Source organism: Pelophylax lessonae (genome assembly GCF_965119305.1).
Source record: "Pelophylax lessonae genome assembly, chromosome: 1".
Lineage (NCBI taxonomy): Eukaryota > Metazoa > Chordata > Amphibia > Anura > Ranidae > Pelophylax > Pelophylax lessonae.
Window position 1 is genome coordinate 759582878 of NC_138768.1, and position 23243 is coordinate 759606120.

The 23243-nt window shown below is 42.5% G+C and overlaps 1 protein-coding gene across 1 annotated transcript in view; it reads right to left on the minus strand.

Moving 5' to 3' along the window:
- NWD2 (NACHT and WD repeat domain containing 2) overlaps positions 1-23243 on the minus strand; it is a 673505-nt gene that overhangs the window by 47883 nt on the left and 602379 nt on the right. Inside the window, exon 6 of the mRNA XM_082251457.1 lies at positions 1942-2074. Within this exon, the coding sequence (XP_082107583.1) occupies positions 1942-2074 (133 nt within the window). The remainder of the gene's footprint in view (positions 1-1941; positions 2075-23243) is intronic.

Below are 23243 nucleotides of genomic sequence, written 5' to 3' on the forward strand. Positions count from 1 at the left end.
CCCACAATTTACTGGCACAGCTAAGTTTTTACTGGCATTTCCAAAAGTTACAGAATTACAGTGCAAATATGAGTATTTAGGCTACAAACAAGTACAATATGCATTATCAATGTGATTTAAGGTAGCTATAAGGGCAAAAAACACATTTCCTATTTTATTTTCTATAAAATAAGTAGCTCAGGGACAGGACTCAGAAGGGCAAGAAATTAGAATGGGCGGCACACACAAGAAATTAATCCTCACAGTGACCTTGACAGCAGTGTGTAGAAGCACAGATGATTATGACATCTCACCGACATGACACATCCCCTCCTGAGTCACAGTGACAGTCTCTCTCCAGGCCAGTTGGTCCCTTCAGTCCACTCCAGTCCAAACAGCACTGAGAGTCCTGCTCCCAGGTTGCCTTGCTCCTGACCTGCACACGAGGCTCTGGCCACTCCGCTTAGCCCCCTTGGACCATGACATTACACAACATGTTTAGGCAATGCCTCCACCAGAATCACCCCCCACCGGCGTGGCCCGAAACACATTGTAGCAGGCACTTGGGCGTTAAAAATGATTAAATCCTAAAATAATCTGTGCTCGGTCACAATATTTTGACAAGCAAGCAGCCACTTAAAAACCTGTGAAACCAGTTTGTAAACAATTATATAAATAATATGCAGTGCTCGAAAATGAAGATATTTAAATGGATATATAAACATATATCAAAAGTGCAAATGTTCAAAGATGAAAGGACAAAAACATGCCTGTACATTTACAGAGAAACAAATCTGTGAGTAAAGTTAATTTAAACCATAAAAAGTCCTTTAAATGGGTTGAAATGGCATCCATCCATCAGAAAGTGCAATGTAGATAAAAGAAGGGCATCCACCACCAGCCAAAAAAAAAAACTTGGCATATGCCTATTACTGAATGCTTTGGACATTTGCACATTTGATATATGTTTATATATTCATGTAATTATCTTCATTTTTTTTAGCGCTACTTATTATTTATATAACTTGGATGGTATCGGCTGGACAGGAACTGCACATGCACAGTTCCGACCCGAGAATCACAGCCATATGTTTTTACTGGCAACCTTTTCCTGTCACTGGCATTTACTGGCAGTAGAAAAGTGCCTGTTTTTTACTGGGTGCCAGTAAAAATACTGACGGTTGGCAACACTGTGTATCAGTAACATCACCCCCTTTTAAGGAACTTACAATATTAGAAGGTCTTACACAAAATATGATACTTGACTCAACACGTTGAGTTAAAAAAAAATACATGACTAAAGCCCAGAGTTTTTTTGTTTTGGATAGAGTAGATAGTTCAAGCTCCTGTCAATTTTTCTTATTTCTGTTTGTTTGTGTCCTGTTGAGAATTCTTTTCACTTCCCGTCCCCAAGACATACCACTAAGGGGTTGATTTACTAAAGCAAGACTTGCATAATCTGATGTAGCTCAGCACAGAAACAAATCAGCTTCCAGGTTTTACTGTCAAAGACCAATTGAACAAGCTGAAGTTAGAAGCTGATTGGCTACCATCTACAGCTGCACCAGATTTTTCACTCTTAAGTTTTAGTAAATCAGCCTCTGTGTGAGATTAAATTTATCAAAAGCGAAGAGAAATCCTCTCTATGGCATTTATTAGAACAGGAATCTCCATTAGAAGACTTCCCCTCATGTATTCCTTTGACAGCTTGACAACAGAGGTCCTAAAACAACTTCACTCGATAAAAAACTGAGAAAGAAAGTATAAAAGGACATGTACAAAAAGTATATAAGAAAAAATAACTTTAGAACATATACTCTTCAAAGTTTGAAAAAATTTAACAAGGCATGTAAAATGTTAAGTGTTTCCTTCAGCTTTTTGAAACATGTCCAATATATGAATAGGTACGTAAAATTTCCAATTACCTTCAAGAAATATATAAAGGAAAAAATGCGTAGTTACCAGATGATAAGTATCTCTTTGTTTGGCTGGATTTCAACTTTCCTTTCTCATTGAGTAACGTCACTGCAGTTTTGAAGATATTTTTGATTTCCTCCACTACTTCACGCCATTTCTTCTCATAGCCAGAGTCTCCCTAGAATAAAAAAGTTGAAAATATTTTAGCTTGCTAATCGCATTTAAGAACTATGAAATGATTAAAAAAAAAAATAACAGGATCAAATGATTGTAATGCCCGTCACTAATAACTCATGGGATCACTTATTCACTTTTCCATGATTCATTATTTAAATAAAAGTTTTTTTTTTTTTCATGTAAGTGGATATAGGAAATTATTGGTAAAATTTGACCTAAAAGATACATTTTAAGTGGTTACTGTTTAAAATGAAAGATAATAAAAGGTACTTTTTTTGCAGGATAGCATTACTGTATTTATCAAAGCTGAACTTCGGGCAAATAGCTAAATAGAGATGAAATACATTTCTAGATGTTCTCCACAAGATAAATGCTTTACCCACCAAGATATTTGCATTTTTCCCATCCAGTTCTGAGATTTACACAGCCCTGCCATTTGACACAGCCTTGTCTGGCAGGTTAAGAGACCTGATTTCTCTCTGCTGCAGTTCAGTAACACTTACAGGTCTCCTATCAGGAGCAGCAGAACGATGAGCTAATTTTTACTGTAATTTGCTCTCTCATCCTCATCCTTGTCATTGCCCGGCAGCACAACTGATTGGCTCAGTGTGTTGTTTCTTTCTTCCCCACTCTAAGTTCAGTTGTACAAGGACTGCGAGAAGCTGATTCCAGGTCAAATACAGGCTTTTACACTGGTTGCATTTAAAAATTCATTTAGTGATGTGTTAATAATTACAAGGCATCATTGGTTGGTGTCTTTCCAATCTGGCTGGAATTCAGCTTCCTCCAAAAATATTGCAAAAAAGTAATAATAAATTATCTTTTGAACCAATTTGCTCTGATGCTGGAATATTAGCAATGACTGGTCATTTTTATAAATTATTTAACATTTTCCAAAAATGTTTATAATAATATTATTTAATCATCAGCATAGTGGCAGCTCTCTTCATACTTCAACTTTCAGCTAAGGAATGAGAGGGGGTTCTAGGAACAATTAAATGGTCCAGAAAACTCTGGTGACATAACATATAGCAATAGAAATATACTCCTAGTCTGATTAATCTTGTATCTACTTACAGCTTTTTTTGGCTAATGACATAAACCTTGGAATGCTGTAGTCTGAGCACTTTGTATAGCTGTAAAGCCTGGAATTTCCTTTAAAACAATTATCATATATTACTCTATCCAACAAGCCACCCACTCTTAATATTTCAATATTGGGCAGATGACGATTGGTCTATTTACTTGTACTTTTATTTTTTATATTTTACTTGTATTTTCTTTTACTAGTTCTAATAACGTTTGAAGACACTGGCAGGTCATCTGTCTGAAAATTCAAGTTTCCTTTCCCTATCATAACTCCTAAGACCATGGTTTACCTAATTGCTCTTTACATAGGGTAATAAGATGTTTTTCAAGTTTGCCTATAGAAAATCCATGTGGAGGAAGCCACAGATTCACAATGTTTTTAAATATACTTTTCTAAATATGATATACTGTATGTATTTATAAAAAGAAAAAAACAAAAACAGACCCTCTTCACATAATATCTCATAATCTGTTAATGGTGTGTAATTTTGTTAGAATAAGATTAAGTCAGGTTAAAAAGGGCCCAAATTAGCATGATGGTGACTTTTTCACAGATTTGAGATTGCAAATAATTCTAATTAAATTGTGTTCACTTACATGAGCATTTGATGCTTACGCTGTTAATGTCAATGTCATCCAGATCAAGACAATGTTTTCGAACCTGGGGATTTATTTTGCAATAGAATATCTTACAACTATACTGTTGTATATACTGTATACAAGTATACTCTATATACATATCTCTTTCATTCTTTATACTTTTTTAAACTTTTTTAGGGGGGTCTGGATCTGGTCTGTAGAGAACAGATCCAGACCCCCATGCAGCTCTGCAGCAACAGATCACTTCTAATAATGATATGTTACTGGCTACAATCAGCAGACCAGCTGTTTCAATGGCCATAAACCAGTGGTGTCTTTAAATCAGCTTCTAGTACTCATTGTCTACTATTACTGACTGCATTTGAAAGCATCTGTTTACAAAACTAGACTGGATCTTCTTAGCAAAGCTAGCAAATCAGAACTTCAATGAATCAAATACAATCCCTTTCTGCAGCCATCCATCACACTCACAATGTCAAGTGGCAGGGCTGTGCTGTCAATGTCATGGGTAATATGAAATGTAAGGAGGAGCACCACTTGATTACTCCACTTGATCCCAAAATTGAGAAGAAATAGTCCCCTGCCTGCTCCCATTCTCCTCAATGATGGGACCTGGGGAACATTTCTTTACTTGCTGGGGGCCACAGACCAGGGGATTAAAACCATCTGCATCCAATGGAAAAAAAAAGTCCTCTCGCGGCTCTATGCCTTTCTTTTGAACTGATGAGTACATGGACCAGTCAACTCCACACCTGCAGTTGACCTGCTTCAAGCTGTTTTTGTATTCCCATAGACGTAAAAGAAGCAGTTTAGATGCAGGCCTTAAAACAGCTTGCAAATGTGAATAATGAGACAAAATTAGTAGCACGTTTTATAGGTTGCGATATGCAAACTGAATGGAGTGAATCAGTGTAAGATTCCCCTTGGTTAATGCAAATTGGGGAAAATTAGGTACTGTACATCTGGTTTTTTTGTGTGATTTGTGCAATCAGACATTTAGATATTCATTTGTCAGAAAACATAGTTTTCCAAATAGTTACCATAACTAAAAAAAAAATAGTTTTACCACTTTAGGATCCCAATTGTCATAATACTACTTATAGCTGAACTACAAGCAATCAACTAAAAACACAGATGAAATACATACAGTATATCATGAGCATTTTACTTGCTAAATTGATTTGCATTTTTGTCTAAACAGCCCTGAGAATTACACAACAACACATTTCTGCCTAGTAAGGAAAGGGACCTGATCTTTATATGCTACAATTACACTTTCACTTACAGGTCTCGTCCCCACCACCATCCTGTGTCTAGACAGAGAAAGGATAACAGTAGAATATTGAGCCCATTATAATTACATTTTTAATTACATTACAAAGTGAATGATGTATTAATGATTATACAGTACAGCTTCATTATTAATGCCATTTATATCTGCCTGGAGTTTATCTTTAATCCACCCATTGTACAGTGAACCAATAATCGACTGACTCATCTTTTATTGGCTGCATGATTAAAAATGGCAAACAAAAAAATTCAATTTTTATGACAGTGTTTTGCTTTTTTTACAATGTGCTACACCTAAAATAACAGCAATGCTCATGAAAATGTTTAATCAGGGTAATCAGCCAAAATGTTAAACTTCTTACTAGTCTATGCAAAGTATTTCATTATAATGTTTAGCACCACATAATAACGTGCTGAAAGCTCATTAAAATTCTGGTTTTGTATTAACCAGAGAGACTCCCTGTCCTCACCTGTAATGTAACACAACATACTTTTTAGTTACATATTAGCACCAAGAATAACAGCACAATTTAACATAATAAAGCAAAGTGAAGCAGAGAAAAAGGTTATCTTTATTTATTTTAAAATTGTAAAAGTTGATCTACCGGTAGCATCAGATATTGGTGTTCATGATATTGATGATATTGGTGTTCATGTTAAGTGCATGCATGTTATATGTAAGTGTACTTACAGACATTTGTTCCCTTTCACAGAGATCACAGTACAAAGCCGTCATCTGACTTTAAAATGGAAGAAAAGCTTAAAGTAGAACTATTTTTTAACTTTTTTTTCATTTTTGGATAGGGCCACCCACAGGCCCTGTACCAGCCAGCCAGCCACCCACAGGCCCTGTACCTTTCAGCCACAGGTACTGTACCAATCAGCCAGTCACCCACAGGCCCTGTACCAGCCAGCCACCCACAGCCCCATGTGCCAGCCAACCAGCCACCCACCACAAGGTGCCAGCCACCCACCCACCACAGGGTGCCAGACAGCCAGCCACCCACCACAGGGTGTCAGACAGCCAGTCACCCACAGGCCCTGTACCAGCCAGCCACAGGCACTGTACCAGCCAGCCACCCACAGACCCTGTGCCAGCCAGCCACCCACAGCCCCTGTGCCAGCCACCCACCTACCACAGGGTGTCAGTCAGCCAGCCAGCCACCCACCACAGGGTGCCAGCCAGCCAGCCACCCACCACAGGGTGCCAGTCAGCCAGCCACCTACCACAGGGTGCCAGCAAGCTGGCCATTAAACATTAAACAACAATTACCATGTTCAGTAACAGATTTGTATCAAAAATTGCCACTTTTTCTTCAAGCCAATCCCAAACACTTTAGTGGCAAACACCAATTTTCTATTTTTTGTAGTATAAACTATAGGATTGTAAAAGACCTGAGACACATTTGGGTGCCCCAAGGAGAGCAGCAATGTGGCATATGTGGTGTACCAAATTGCGTTAAAAGTTGAAGGGGCTTAAAGGAGCATGGTTATTTAAAACAAAAGCATTCTTGTACCCATAAAATATACTAAGATTACTAAAACGAATGACACTGTAAAAATATGAACTTGGCCTACCTTATAAATTGACAGTGTCACTCAGTAGATCAGTGGATAGTGTCACTCAGTAGATCAGTGAACAGTGTCACTTAGTAGATCAGTGGACAGTGTCACTCAGTAGATCAGTGAACAGTGTCACTTAGTAGATCATTCGAGAGCGTCACTCAGTAGATCAGTAGACAGTGACACTCAGTAGAGCAGTGGAAAGTGTGTGGAAAATGCCAGTTGGGTATTGGAAAGTGCGTGGACAGTGTCAATAAGGCAGAGATTGTTGTCAGTAGTGGAGAGGTTGGTGTAAGTAGAGCAGTGGACGGTATCAGTATAGCAGTGGATGGTGTCAGTAGAGCAGTGGAAGGGTTCAGTAGGGGAGAAGATGGTGCCAGTAGGGCAGTGGAGGATGTCAGTAGATCAGTGGATGGTGTCAGTAGAGCAGTGGACGGTGTCAGTAGATCAGTGGACGGTGTCAGTAGATCAGTGGACAGTGTCAGTAAACCAGTGGACAGTGTCAGTAGAGCAGTGGATGATATAAGTAGGGCAGGGGTTGGTGTCAGTAGAGTAGGGGACGGTATCAGAAGAGCAGTGGACGGTATTAGAAGAGCAGTGGACGGTGTCAGTAGAGCAATGGATGGTGTCAGTAAGGGAGAGTTTGGTGTCAGTAGGGCAGTGGACAGTGTCAGTAGGGGAGAGGTTGGTGTCAGTAAGGCAGGGGAGGGTGTCAGTAGAGCAGTGGACGTGTCAGTAGGGCAAAGTTTGCAATCAGTATGGCATTGGATTGTGTCACTCACTAGAGCAGTGGCTTTTGTCAGTAGGGCAGAGGACAATGTCGGTAGGGCAGTGGACCTGTGTCAGTAGTTTTTTTATTTTTATTATATATTTTATTATTTTCTACAATTACTTTTTTTTTTTTTTTTGGAGCCCGTTGGGAGGATTCAATGAAATATCAGGGGTCTAAACAGATCCCCTGATTTCTCACTTTTAAGAGAAAGGAGACACATTGAGGACACAGGTTCTTCAATTTCTTTCTCTGCAGGCTGAGCTAAATTAATGAAAAAGTGCTCTGTGCTGAGCAGCTTTCCGTTCATTCACAAACTGAAGCATAGTAAACAAACACAGTTATTAATAAACAGAGTAAGGGGCAGTTCACACCATAGAAACGCAGTCCAGATGCTTTTCTGCATGTGCTTTTTGATTTGTTTTTGGTGCAATTTGTATGCATTTTGGTGCGTTTTTGATGCGGTCCAGTGCATTTTTCCCCCTCTTTCTTCTTAACCTTTAATAAGGACATGTGTGTTCCAGTGCATTTTTGGTGTGTTTAGGTGCGTTCCTGTGCGTTTTTTATGTATTTTACTGCATTCCAAAACAGTTTAGTGTAGAAAAAATGCTTTTTTTTCTGGAACTGGAGTGCACTGGAACTGACTGCACTGGTGTGAACTATGCCATTGAAAACCATATAACCTACTATCCATGCCTTTTTGATGCAAAAAAAAAAAAAACGTACAGGACTGCATGTGGTGTGAACTGGCCCTAAGTGATCAGTACAGATCACTAACACTGTTCATTCAGAAAAGGAAGGGGCTGGCTCTAATCTCTCTTTAATAAGCAGCGGAGTAACATCATGGCGCCATGCAGCGTGTTGCTGTGAGCTCCCATGTGTTTCCCCGAGCAACTACGCTTGTCTCTATGATGTACCTGTGTCCTGGTCATGGTGTTTTGGAGGCCTGAAATCCAAACCTGAAGCCTGAGGAGGTTTGCGGGAGCAGTGTGCGCCTAAGAGGGGCAGCTTGCGATCTGTAAATGCCCAGGATCTGGCTTGATATGAGCGGCTGGAGCGGTTGGAGAGCGGTCGCGTACAGTCGGAGTGGCTGGGCTGGGCTCGGCTGCTCGGCGGACATTGCCAAGAGGTGCTGGCGACTGGCGCTCCAACCTGGGCAGTCGTGGACACCCGAAGACGAAAAGGAGACGAGCTGTGAAGGCAGTGACATTGGCAGGGATGAAGATCTCTGAGGAGCCAAGCGGGGACAGGAGACAGTGAGGAGGCTGCCTCAGCAGGGGCAGCTGAAGCCGTATATGGAGCTGAGAGCTCAGTCTGAGTCATAAATCCTAAATTGCTTTGTTAGTGCAATTATTACTGCACCATTATTATTTTCTAATTAAATTGAAGAAATAATGGGGAGGAAAGGAGCGAAAACAAATTAAGTAGAAGGGGTAAATCATAATTTGATGAAATCTTATCTAATCCAGGATAAGACAGAGCAGGCAGTGAGGAATGAAGGGTAGATGACTTCACCACCAGTAGAGCAAACAAAAAAGAGCGGTATGGGAGAGGAGGAAGTAGAGACTGGAGTTAAAACATTGTCAGAAGATATACAAAGGTTAAATAAATCTCAGTCCCCACATCCTAAGAATAGTAAATATGATGAGACTTCTTTAAAAAATCAACAACAGCAGCTGATGGAAAAGGGCTCTGAAAATTTACAAACACTGCCTACAAAGCAAGATATGATGGATATGATGTCTTATCTGGAATGTACTGTATGATTAGGGGAGAAATTAATGCAACAAGAATAGACGTAAAGAACATCCTACAATGGGTAGAACAAAAAGGAAGTCTGGATGAACATAAAAGGGCTAACATGGAGCTGCGAGAAAGGCCTGAAATGGAGTGGTTAAAAACAAGAAACATTCGATATAGGCTCGAGGTTCAAGAGAATCAAAGCAGACAAAATAATCAAAGGATCCGAGAATTAACAGAGTCTATTAAAGATGTTGATTTAGAATCTGTGGTACGGGAAGTGTTTAATAACATTTTAATAAAATAATTATCTTCTCCTTTTCGATTTGAAAGAGTTCACAGAATACTAAGATCAAGTAAGATCTCAATGGACGTTCCTAGGGATGTAATATCGAGATTTCACCACTATAAAATAAAAGAGCAGGTAGCACAGGGTTCAAGAAAATCTGCATTTATTGAATTCAACGGATCTAAGCTACTCATTTTCACAGATCACCTGAGACATTGTAAGATTCCGGTACCTCCGGTACCCTTAATCACCACTTCCTCTGTAATGCGTCCCACCTTTCTCTTCAGGTGGTACGCATATACCTTTAAGAACGATGATGTCACTGCTGAGCGCCGCAGAGCGGCTATTTCAACCGCCGGCGGTCTCACTCACATTGTTCGTTCAACCTGCCTTGCTATCCACATGCTTTCAAGCCTGTCTCCTGATCGGAACCTCCAGCTATTCCCTTTACCTGGAGCAGACCGGAACCTCGCTACTGATCCCTGTATCTCGCTACCGGATCATTCCTTATCTACTGGACCTCTCTAAACTACTAACATTACAAGTGATAAGTACCCTGCAGGGGAACCCTCCATAACCTTATTGCACTATCTACCTATGCACATTAAGGACTGTTACTACCTATCCATACTATCCTATCATCTGCACTGTTACATAGATTGCTAGCTCTTGAGCCTACTACCATCTATCATCTGCACTGCTGCTTAGATTGCTAGCTCTCCTGTCTACTACTATCTATCCTTGCACTGGGTTACTCTATCCTGTATTTGTCATCTGCTGTCCTCACCACCTGTTAGCATACTCGATATTAACCTATCTGCATTCCTAAATACCATCTTGAACTCTCCTATACAAACCTATCAAGTGATTGCCATCCTTGTCACTGTTCACACCTGTCCCTTCAGCACATCACCTTCATACTATCATATACATCCTATCACTCCAGGAACATCTCATTGAGTGTGTATATATCTGTATTTTGAAGCTGACAGGCCCACGGTGATGAGTCCTGGAGAGTTGGATCTGGTATTCAACACATCTCTACATGACTACTGAGTGGAGATTTTGCAGCTGCAAATCCAGCCTATACTAAAAACGCAGGAGCGTTACAGATTGAACGAACCATAAAAATGGATTCAGCAGAATTACCCACTCAAGTGACACAATTAACACAACAAGTAAAAGCGTTAATACTTGCTCTGACTGACATACAAGAAAAGAATCAGACTCTGACACAGCAGGTAACCCAACTCTCACGGCTTACTGTTGTTCAGCCTCCTGAACCTAAAATAAACCCTCCTCTAGTGTTTACAGGTGATCGGAAAAAATTTTGTGAATTCAAAAACGCATGTCAATTGCTTTTTTTGTTAAAACCTCGTACATACCCCACTGATCAAATAAAAGTCTGTACCGTTATTTCATACTTGACGGGTGATCCACGGGCCTGGGCAGACTCTCTCTTTGAGAATAATGATCAGATTCTCAACACCTATTCCTTATTCCTAGCGGAACTCGCTAGTTTATACGATGACCCCAATAGGCAGAGTACTGCTGGTATTCAGTTGAGGTCCTTAAAACAAGGAAGGAGACCTGTAGAAGACTTTGTATCTGAGTTCAAAAGATGGAACCTTGATTCAGGGTGGAATGACACATCTTTGCGAACTCAATTCAGACTCGGGTTATCGGAAGCTGTTAAAGACGAGCTCGCCCGAGCGGATTTACCTGGTACCTTGGAGGCCTTGATACAACTTAGTATCAACATCGACAGACGACTGCGAGAAAGAAGGGCTGAAAAGATGGGAATGCCATTGTCTAGTCCTTCTCAGATTTCGGCCGTTGACCCTACTCCCATGGATGTAGGAACCATACGCCCACCTTTAACGACTACTAAACGAGCTAGAAGAACATCCAGAAATCTCTGCATGTACTGCGCATCCTCGGATCATTTGATAAGCACCTGTCCCCTTGTCCGCAAAAAAGAGGATGAGTGTTCACATGTCTTGCTGGAAGGATTAACGACTTCCTTTTCTAACCCCTATCTTTTTGTTCATTTAATATTACAGTGGGACCAAACTAGGATCACCACCAAGGCTATGGTCGACACTGGATCTTGTGGAAATTATATTGATACACGCTTTGTTACCTTAAATAAAATACCTATTATTTCAAAATCTAAGCCTGTTTCTGTTAGTTTCATTAATGGTTTTCCACTGTCTTCTGGTCCAATCACCAACCAGACTCAGGCACTCCTTGCCACTACCAACGAATCACATGTGGAGACCATCACCTTTGACATACTATCCTCACCCCATTTTTCCTATTATTTTGGGACTTCCCTGGTTACACACACACCAACCAATCATAGATTGGAAAAAACGGACTTTGGTTTTCCCTTCTCACTATTGTGAGAATACGTGTAACCTCCCATCTTATGGGAAGATTCTGTCTGTGGTGTCAGATGAAATTGCACCACTATGCTATCAGGATCTGTCCGAAGTGCTCCTTGAGAAAAATGCTCAAGTGTTGCCTCCCCATAGGGATTACGATTGCACTATCGATCTACTCCCTAACAGCAAATTGCCTTTCGGTCATGTTCATCCCCTTCCACAGGATAAACTTTCTCATCTCAAGGAATACTTGGATGAGAATTTGACAAAAGGGTTCATTAGACCCTCTACTTCTTCCACTGCTGCAGGACTTTTCTTTGTCCGCAATAAAGATTCCAGTCTCAGGCCTATTATCGACACGCCTGCAGACAAAAATAAAAAAGCGGATGCGCTATCACGATTAACCGAAGATAACTGCGCCAAAATCCCTTCCATTCCCATAATACCCTATGAACGCATTATTGGTGTTGTCCGTTCCTTGAAGGAAGAGATTTTGCACAGTACAAGAATGGATTCACCTCCACCACAACTAAGTACTGATGCAGAAGGCTTCCTCTATTACAATGACAAACTCTACATACCCCCTACTATGCGCACCAAGATCTTGGAGTTATCGCATGATGTGCCCATGGCAGGACATATGGGTATGACGAAAACCTTTAATTTGCTCACCAGGCAGTTTTGGTGGCCTGATATGAAGACGTCTGTACAAAAATTTGTTTCTTCATGTGACATTTGTGCAAGGTCCAAAATTGACACTACAAAACCATCTGGACTACTTTGTAGTCTACCAATACCCCAGGTTCCATGGGAAGTTGTGTCCTTAGATTTCATAGTAGAACTACCACCCTCTAAAGGATTTAATACCATCCTAGTGTCAGTGGACCACTTGACAAAGATGGCACATTTCATTGCTATCCGTAGACTACCTTCATCTAAACAAACAGCGGAACTACTGATGAAACATGTGTTTAAGTTGCATGGAATTCCAAAAACTCTTTTGTCCGACCGTGGTTCACATTTCATCTCTAAATTTTGGCAAGCACTTTGTCAAATTTTACGCATTGAGCGAAAGCTCACTTCTCCCTACCATCCTCAGACCAACGGACAGACTGAAAGAGTCAACCAGTGCATTGAGCAATATCTACGTTGCTACACATCATACTTGCAGGATGATTGGGTGGATCTCCTTCCTCTAGCAGAATTTGCTTACAACAACGCAACCCACAGTACTACGAAGCAAAGTCCGTTCTACTTGAACTATGGGTTTCATCCCACTCTTTTTCCACCACGCATCCTGCCATCGAGTAACCCAGTAGCCTCGGATTACCTTACCCAAATAAAAGACTCTTTGGGTTTACTCAATACCACTATATCACAAGCTCACAGTCAACAAAAAAAGTACTACGACCTTCGTAGAAGACCTTCTCCTTAGTATGCTATTGGGGACCTTGTTTGGCTATCGACAAAGAACTTAAGATTAAAAATCCCTAGCAAGAAGCTTGGACCTTTATTTTTGGGACCCTTCCCAATTAAAAAACTTATCGGAAAAGCTGCAGTACAGCTCACCCTACCAGCAGATCTCAAGATCCATCCCATCTTCCATGTGTCGCTACTGAAGCCCCATGTTCCTAACCAAGGAATAAGGCCTACCATCTTGCCTCCACCTCCAATACAAGTTGAAGGCGGAGAAGAGTATGAGATCAAGTAAATTTTGGATTCTCGCATCCATAGAGGAAGACTCCAGTATCTCATAAGATGGAAGAACTATGGACCCCAAGACGACACCTGGCTAGATACCTCTGATATTCATGCGCCTAGACTTATACGGAACTTTCACTCTAAACACCCAGAGAAACCTGTCCTATAGGCCTTCCGGAGCCGGCCTTAAGGGGGGGTACTGTAAGATTCCGGTACCTCCGGTACCCTTAATCACCACTTCCTCTGTAATGCGTCCCACCTTTCTCTTCAGGTGGTACGCATATACCTTTAAGAACAATGATGTCACTGCTGAGCGCCGCAGAGCGGCTATTTCAACCACCGGCGGTCTCACTCATATTGTTCGTTCAACCTGCCTTGCTATCCACATGCTTTCAAGCCTGTCTCTCTATCGGAACCTCCAGCTATTCCCTTTACCTGGAGCAGACCGGAACCTCGCTACTGATCCCTGTATCTCGCTACCGGATCATTCCTTATCTACTGGACCTCTCTAAACTACTAACATTACAAGTGATAAGTACCCCGCAGGGGAACCCTCCATAACCTTATTGCACTATCTACCTATGCACATTAAGGACTGTTACTACCTATCCATACTATCCTATCATCTGCACTGTTACATAGATTGCTAGCTCTTGAGCCTACTACCATCTATCATCTGCACTGCTGCTTAGATTGCTAGCTCTCCTGTCTACTACTATCTATCCTTGCACTGGGTTACTCTATCCTGTATTTGTCATCTGCTGTCCTCACCACCTGTTAGCATACTCGATATTAACCTATCTGCATTCCTAAATACCATCTTGAACTCTCCTATACAAACCTATCAAGTGATTACCATCCTTGTCACTGTTCACACCTGTCCCTTCAGCACATCACCTTCATACTATCATATACATCCTATCACTCCAGGAACATCTCATTAAGTGTGTATATATCTGTATGTTGAAGCTGACAGGCCCACGGTGATGAGTCCTGGAGAGTTGGATCTGGTATTCAACACATCTCTACATGACTACTTAGTGGAGATTTTGCAGCTGCAAATCCAGCCTATACTAAAAACGCAGGAGCGTTACAGACATTAGCTACAAGCAAATGACATTACCACAGGTGGGGCTTCTCAGGATGCCTGATTGTTAAACATCAAGGTATTTCAGCAACCCTGCAATTTCCAGAAGATCTAAAGGAATTCTGTAATAAATTAGGCCTGCAGAGTGTCAACTTGGAGAACTGGGAAAAGAAGCTTCCAGACTGCGGGGAAGCTAAAAGATTGTCCATGGAATAAAATATAAAGTAGAGCTTAAAAATTGATTAATGACTAAAGAAGGGCTATGTTTAGATGGGTTGGAAGGAGGGTTGAGCGAGAAATAGAATTGCTTGAGGAAAACACTGTGGAGTGGCTATGAACCCCTGGCCTTCCGCAACCATCCTCATAGTTTTGGTGATGAGGACCGGCGGTCCACAAGTGCATATGAGGGTTGTCCTGCTTGGCTGCTTGTTTATTTAAGCGACAGCCGAGCTGGACAACTAAAAAGGTTCTTTATACATTTCTGGGAGGGAGGGGGGAGGCAGTGGGAGTTGGGGGTATATGTTTTATTTTGTGGTCCTGTGGTTTGTTAGTAGATTGGTGTATTCCCACAGTTTGAGCAGAAGTTTACTCAGATTTTATAGCATATGTCATTGCCTTTTTTTTCTTTTTTAAATTATGGCCCCTGTAAAAAAAATAACTTATAATATTAGGGGAATAAATAGCCCTAGTAAAATACACCAGATGATACAGGAATTAAATGTATACTCAGCCAAAATAGTATTTCTACAAGAAACTCGTTTAAAATTAAAAAGATCATCAAAAACTAGCTTAGGCACCAAAAACTTTTCAGTATGGTTTCATGGTTATTCTCCTAAAAAGCGATCTAAGGGATTAGTAATTAGGTTTGATAGGAACACATCATTCACATTGAAGGCACTAGAGTCAGATCCTGAAGGAAGATATTTGTTTATTAAGGGCTCCTTATTCAACATTGATTGCACATTGGTCAATGTTGTCCTAATACCCACTCTTCTCTTTTCTTGAAGAGGGTTATGAATAAATTGGAAGGTTTCAGAGAAGTGAAAGTGGTAATGGCAGGAGATTTTTATTTTTGATCCAACCTTAGATACTCAACCTATTTCATTTCGATCGGAGGGCAGACAGCTCAACGCAATTAAACAGACGTTACATCAACAACAGCTAGTAGAGGCATGGAGAATGTTGCACCCCAGGGGTAAAGATTTTATCTATTACTCTTCAGTACATTTGTCCTATTCCAGAATCAATTATGTCCTTCTGGATCATTAGCTTCTGGGAGGATTGTGAAAGCCAGAAAAAAATCAATAACTCTCTCAGACCATGCCCCTGTGACGATTGTCCTGGATTTGAAGGACATACTGATTAGGCAGAGGTCTTGGGGATTAGACAAATCCCTCTACGAGATTCTGGAGTGGTTGGAGATTTGGGGAGGGACCTGAATTTGTTTTTTAGGGAAAACAATATAGAAAATGTTGCCCCGTCTGTCCTCTTGGAAACCCATTAAGTGTTTATGAGAGAGAAGTTAATAGCAGAAGGGGCTAAGAGGAAAAGGAAGTTGTTGAATCAGAAAAAATCTCTTTTACAGGAAATTCAGGACTTAGAACAGTTACATAAGGGATCAATTAAAAAGCAAGTTTTGGTAAATTAACAGAAAAAAAGGGAGGCATTAAGAGACCTGATGGAGCAAGATACAAAATGGGTATTCAATATAACAGCTAAAAAATACTATGAATTGGCAAACAAATCAGGGAAACTGCTGGCAGGATTAATAAAACCCAGAAGCAATGTAAATTACATGGTGAAAAAGAAGGATAACAAGGGGGAGTTGAAACATTCGGCGAGTGATATTATTAAAATTTTCCAGGATTATTATGAAATATTGTATAGAGTGAATAACGTTCAGAATGTGGATGATTAATAAAAAGGTTAAAATTGAAAAAAGAAAGAATGTGGATGATACCCAATGTAGACAAAATAAAATAGAACAATATTTACAGAAGGTAATATTTCCAATTATATAAGAAGAGGATGCCTCTAAGTTACCATAGAAGAAATACAAGGTTCTAAGGCAGGTAAAAGTCCAGGCCCAGATAGATATTCGTTCTTATACGTTAAAAGACTTTCAAAAATTCGAATACCTTATTTTCAGACATATATGAACTCTATCGGGGGAGGTCAGGAGATGCGTCAGGAGGCACTAGGGGCTTATATATCACTCTGGTAAAAGATTGAAAAGATCCAACATTGTGCTCTATCTGCAGACCAATATCCTTGATAAATGAATATATAAAAATGTATGCAAGGATCTTGGCTGAGAGGCTAAAGCTCTTTATGCCTAATTGCATAGAAAAATATCAAGTGGGCTTTGTCCCTGGGACAATGTAATAAGAACTATACTACTAATACATGGAGCTAAAAAAGCAAAGAAACCAGCACTTTTTCTATCAGTTGATGCTGAAAAGGCCTTCGATAGATTGGATTGGGAGTATATGCTCTCAACACTTTGTCATATTGGCTTAGGCCCACATATGTACAAGTGGATAGGGGCATTATACTCCAATTCAACGGCTCATGTACGGGTAAATGGGTCTCTGTCAGAGCCCTTTACTAGTGATAGACGAACATCTGATAGGACGGTTCGCGAACAAGAAAAACATCCAGGTCATATTTGCAGCCACAAAATACTTACTAGCTGTGCACACATAGTCCCACAACATGGACACTGACATACTAGAAGTATTAAGCGAATCTGCGATCGACAAGCATTCTTTTTTTAGGATAAAGTAGTAAGTGTCGGCCAGTACAGGCCCCAAAAATTAGCCAACAGGCGTTCACCTGACAGCAAAGAACTTTGTATTCTGTGGCTGGAGGTACATTAGGCATTCACAGGATACAGAAGTAAGTGTCGGCCATTCCAGGCCCCAAAAACAGCCCACATGGGTTTACCTGACAGCTAAGAACGTAGTATTCTGTGGCTGAAGGTTCATTAGGCATTCACAGGATACATAACTAAGTGTCGGCCAGTATAGGCCCCAAAAAATTAGCCCACATGGGTTTACCTGACAGCTAAGAACGTAGTATTTGATGGCTGGAGGTACATTAGGCATTTACAGAATAAAGAAGTAAGTGTCGGCCAGTATAGGCCCCAAAAATTAGCCCACATGGGTTTACCTGACAGCAAAGAACATAGTATTCTGTGGCTGCAGGTTGATTAGGCATTCACAGGATACAGAAGTAAGTGTAGGCCACTATAGGCCCCAAAAATTAGCCCACATGGGTTTACCTGACAGCTAAGAAGGTAGTATTCTGTGGCTGAAGGTTCATTAGGCATTGACAGAAAAAATAATTGTCGGCCATGAAAGGCCCCAAAAATTAGGCATTCAATGGACATGAAATGCCTTTTATGCCACTGTATTTAGCGAAGACAAGGACCAGGAATTGTTGTGGGTGGATGGCGGTCTGGCGGATATTTGTGGCCTGTCATGAGGAATTTCAATGAAACATGGTCTACTGGTCACATGTGTTGAACTCCCCAGAGATCCATGCCTAATTCATTTTTATAAATGTTAGGTAGTCTACACTGTCATGAGCTAGGCGAGTGCGCTTATCGGTCACGATCCCCCCTGCTGCGCTGAACGTCCTTTCGGACAGGACACTGGACGGGGGGCAAGACAATAGTTCCATTGCAAATTGTGCAAGCTCTGGCCAGAGGTCAAGCCTGCCCACCCAGTAGTCCAGGGGTTCGTCTCTCCTCAGAGCGTCCACATCGGCCGTAAACCCGATGTAGCCGGACACCTGTTGGTCTAGGTGTTCCCTGATGCTGGATCTGGAGAACAGCTGTCGATGGGTCGGCTGAAAGAAGGATCTCATATCTGAAGTGACCAAGACATCTTCATACTGCCCTCTTCTTGCAGGATTGCTACCCGAAACTGTCTCTCTGTGACTGGAAATTCCTCTGCCAGCACATGCAAAAGCAGAATGCAGCATTTCTCGCAGCAGGGCCTGGAAGTGCTGAATTCTGACCACCCTCTGTGATGGTGGTTAGGGATGATCGAACGGTTTGGGTCAACAATCGGTTCGACCCGAACATTGGGTGTTCGATAATTGTCTGAATTCCGAACTTTTTGTGGTAAAAGTTCGGTATTCGGTCACCAGAACCGTCCAAAACACAAAGGGACAGGAAGTGGGCTTTAAAAGCCCGTGAATGTCCCAGAAACGTCAGCAAAAGCCAATGAGGGAGCAGGAGTCTGCTAGGAACGTGATTGGAGTGACTACGGGGACCAGAGGCCAATCAGGAGTGAATACGCCCCCCAGTATATAACATAGCCCTGCCTAACCTCTAGCACTGTAATACAGAGGCTGTGGAAGAGAGTGGAAGCATTTGTGTTACTCCTGCTTTGTTACACAACGTTTGCTGCATAGCCGAGTGCTTGTAAAGCTCCATATCAGCAGAAGAGCATTCAGCTTACAGACAGTGTAGTTAGAAATACAGCGATTGTGCTGTTTGTTTGAGTTAGAAAAAAAAAATAAAAAATTTAAAAGGACAGTGTCAGTTAGAAATTGTCTTCTGCTGTATGGAGCTGTTCTTTTAGTGTGAGGAAAGGGATATGCAGTGCAGTTAGGGTACTATATACCACTATAGTTAGATTCAAAAATCTAGTTTTTGTAGGGATAGTTAATAGTGTCAGGGTTCCGTCTAGTGAGCATTTTGCACTGCTGATAGATCTACAGCAGGTATACGTGCTTGCTAGTCAGCAAAATACATTGCAGCGATACACACATCTGCTGTATTTAGCGACAACTTTGGGTCGCATAGCAATGTGCGTTTTGCAGGTGAATATTCACCGCGCAGAGTTGCCAAAGCCTCAGTGACAACTTAACGCCTGTTCTTGTAAACGTTAAGTCGTTAAGTCCACTGCAAAAGGCGTCCCACAAATCTGCTTTATTAGGAGCAAAAGAAAGGCGCGGTTAAGCAAAAAAGTCATTTTTAAAGGTTTGGCATGCTATAATTTTGGTTCTGGACATGCTACAGAGCATTCACAGGTACAGAAACTTCACAGGTACACTTTTTAGACCCCACAGACACTAAATCCAAATTTCTTTTTTTTTGCAATCATTTTTTCAATAATTGGCTCTCTATCAAAAACGACAATTTTTAAGAACTTTTTTTTGCCTGATTCATAGTCCCTGGGGCATGACCCAGAACCCTAGGCACTTTTTAGGGGCATTTATTAGGTTTTAGGGCTTCAAAATTTTGTTTTTTGATTCCCGAAGTTCGTGTCCAATTGATTTCAATGGGGTTCTGGAATCCGAACCGAACTTTCGGGAAATTCAGGTGTTCTGGTCGAACCAAACTTTTCAAAAGTTCGATCATCCCTAATGGTGGTAACATTTTCGCCATTTTTTGTTTGTACCGGGGGTCTAAGTACGTTTCCACCCTGTACTGGTCCTTGTCCTTTATGCTTTTTATACGGGGGTCCCCCTTAAAACACTGGAGCATGAAGGTCCCCATTCGTACTAATCTGGAAGCGGTGTAGTGGCCTGGCTCCAGCTCATCATGCAGGATAATGTTGCCCTCGTTCACCTCCACTCATCCACGGATAACACCAGGGATCCCAGAAAGGTTTAAAGCATGCTCTTCTTGCTTCGCCTCATCCGCCCCGGCACCATCCTCCTCTGACTCCTCTTCAGACTCCTGTTGTTGACTTGTCTCAGATGGAGTAGCACCCCCTGGGAATTCATCCAACATTGCGACTTCCTCATTTTCCTGCTCCTGCTCCTCAATGGCTTGATCAATGACACGACGCAATGCACGCTCCAGAAAGAAGGCATAAGGTACGATGTCACTGATGGCACCCTGGCCATGACTGACCAGTTTGGTGATCTCATCGAATGGCCGCAGAAGTCTGCATGCATCCCGCATGAGCAGCCACTGGCGAGGTGAAAAAAACCCAAGCTCGTTAACTGCACATTTCTGCTGCAGCAGCCTATCAAGCATATGGAATGTTGAGTTCCATTGCGCTGGGCAGTCACAAATAGGATGCCTGACGGGCAGGTTGTGTCGCCGCTGAATGTTAGCAAGGCGAGCCATGGCTGTGTAAGATCTTCTGAAATGGCCTGAGATTTTCCTGGCCTGCCGCAAGACATCCTGGAACCCAGGGTATTTGGCAATGAATCGCTGCACGACCAAGTTCAGGATGTGTGCCATGCATGGCACGTGTGTTATTTTGCCTTGTTTCAGCGCGCTCAGCAGATTGGCACCATTGTCGCACACCACTTTACCAACTGTCACATTGAGCAGTGTCAGCCACTGATCTGCCTGTGAACGCAAAGCTGAAAGGAGTGCAGGACCAGTGTGGCTCTTGGCTTCAAGGCACAACAGACGCAGCACAGCATGGCAACATTTCACCTGGCATGTGGAATAGGTTCTGGGGATCTTGGGCGGTGCAGCGGAGGAGACGGTAGCAGCGGAAAAGGAGGAGTCAGCCGAAGAGGAGAGGGAGGATGGAGGATGAGGAGGAGAAGAAGAGGCAGGCCTGCATGCAATCCGTGGTGGTACATCCAAATCGACATGGTTTCCACGGGTTACATGCTTGACGGCCATCAGAAGGTTCACCCAGTGGGCAGTAAAAGTGATATACCTTCCCTGCCCGTGTTTGCTAGACCATGTGTCTGAAGTCAGATGTACCTTGGCACCAACACTGTGTGCCAGAGATATATTCACTTGCCGCTGAACATGGCCATACAGCTCTGGAATGCCCTTCTGCGAGAAATATTTCCTGCCTGGGACCTTCCATTGTGGTGTACCAATGGCCACAAATTTACGAAAGGCCTCCGAGTCCAGCAGTTGATATGGCAGTAGTTGGGGGGCCATCAGTTCCAACAAGCCAGCAGTCAAACGTTGGGCAAGAGGGTTATCCGGCATCATCATTTTTTTCCACTCCAACATTTGGGCCACAGAAACCTGCCTTTTTACAGAACAACGTGACGACAGCATCATGGAAGGTGGAGTGGAGGACAACTGTGAGGAGAGAAGAGAAGGAGAAGAGGATGGACGGTGAGAGCCTGGAGTGTGGCTTTGCGGTTTTGCTCCCACTGGGCATGGTGATGGCAGTTCAGGTGTCTTCTTAAGGCAGCCGTCCCTAGGTGAGTGTTGGGCGTTGACTGCAAAGGCTGCAAATGGCAACACTGTTGTCAGCAGCTGACACATTAAAAAAAGCCCACAATGCGGAGCCATGTGCCGGCGTCCTGGGAGTGCCAGATGTGACTTTACATGGTTGATGGCTCGCTCCTGATACATTTGCAGTCTGCTTTGTACCTCTTGTGCAATGCAAGTTCCGCCTGCCTCTCCTCCCTATCTGCTGGTCCGTCTCTCCCTCTGAACTCCCCTTCTCTTCCTCTCTTGTGGGCACCTATGTGACGTCCATAGACACGTCATCATCCACGTCACCTTCCCCACCACTAACATTCGAGATCTCGGAGTAGGCAGCAACAGCGGGGACCAACCTCCTTGTGCTGATCTGGGTACTGTCGTCAGACTGCTGAGTGGCGGCTGTTGCTACCTCCTCTTCCTGATCTGATGCCAACAATGGCTGCACATCGCAAATGTCTTGTGATGGATCGGAAAATAATTCCAGTGACTCAAGCGGAGGGTATATAGTGGTGGTGGTGGTGTTGGTGGTGGTGTCTCTGGGCGTGCACTCAACATTTCCGCCGTTTTTTGTTTGTACCGGGGGTCTAAGTACGTTGCCACCCTGTACTGGTCCTTGCCCTTTATGCTTTTTATACGGGGGTCCCCCTTAAAACACTGGAGCATGAAGGTCCCCATTCGCACTAAACTGGAAGCGGTGTAGTGGCCTGGCTCCAGCTCATCATCCAGGATAATGTCGCTCTCGTTTACCTCCCCTCATCCACGGATAACACCAGGGATCCCAGAAAGGTTTAAAGCATGCTCTTCTTGCTTCTCCTCATCCGCCCCGCCACCATCCTCCTCTGACTCCTCTTCAGACTCCTGTTGTTGAGTTGTCTCAGATGTAGCACCCCCTGGGAATTCATCCAACATTGCGACTTCCTCATCTTCCTGCTCCTGCTCCTCGACGGCTTGATCAATGACACGACGCAATGCAGGCTCCAGAAAGAAGGAGTAAGGTACGATGTCACTGATGGCGCCCTGGCCATGACTGACCAGTTTGGTGATCTCATCGAATGGCCGCAGAAGTCTGCATGCGTCCCGCATGAGCAGCCACTGGTGAGGTGAAAAAAACCCAAGCTCGTTAACTGCACATTTCTGCTGGAGCAGCCTATCAAGCATATGCAACGTTGAGTTCCATCGCTTCGGGCAGTCACAAATAAGACGCCTGACAGGCAGGTTGTGTTGCCGCTGAATGTTAGCAAGGCGAGCCATGGCTGTGTAAGATCTTCTGAAATAGCCTGAGATTTTCCTGGCCTGCCGCAAGACATCCTGGACCCCAGGGTATTTGGCAACGAATCACTGCACGACCAAGTTCAGGATGTGTGCCATGCATGGCCCGTGTGTTATTTTGCCCTGTTTCAGCGTGCTCAGCAGATTGGCACCAGTGTTGGGGTAGTTACTCAAAAAATGTAACTAGTTACTAGTTACTTCTGTAAATTGTAATGAGATTACTTTACTAGTTA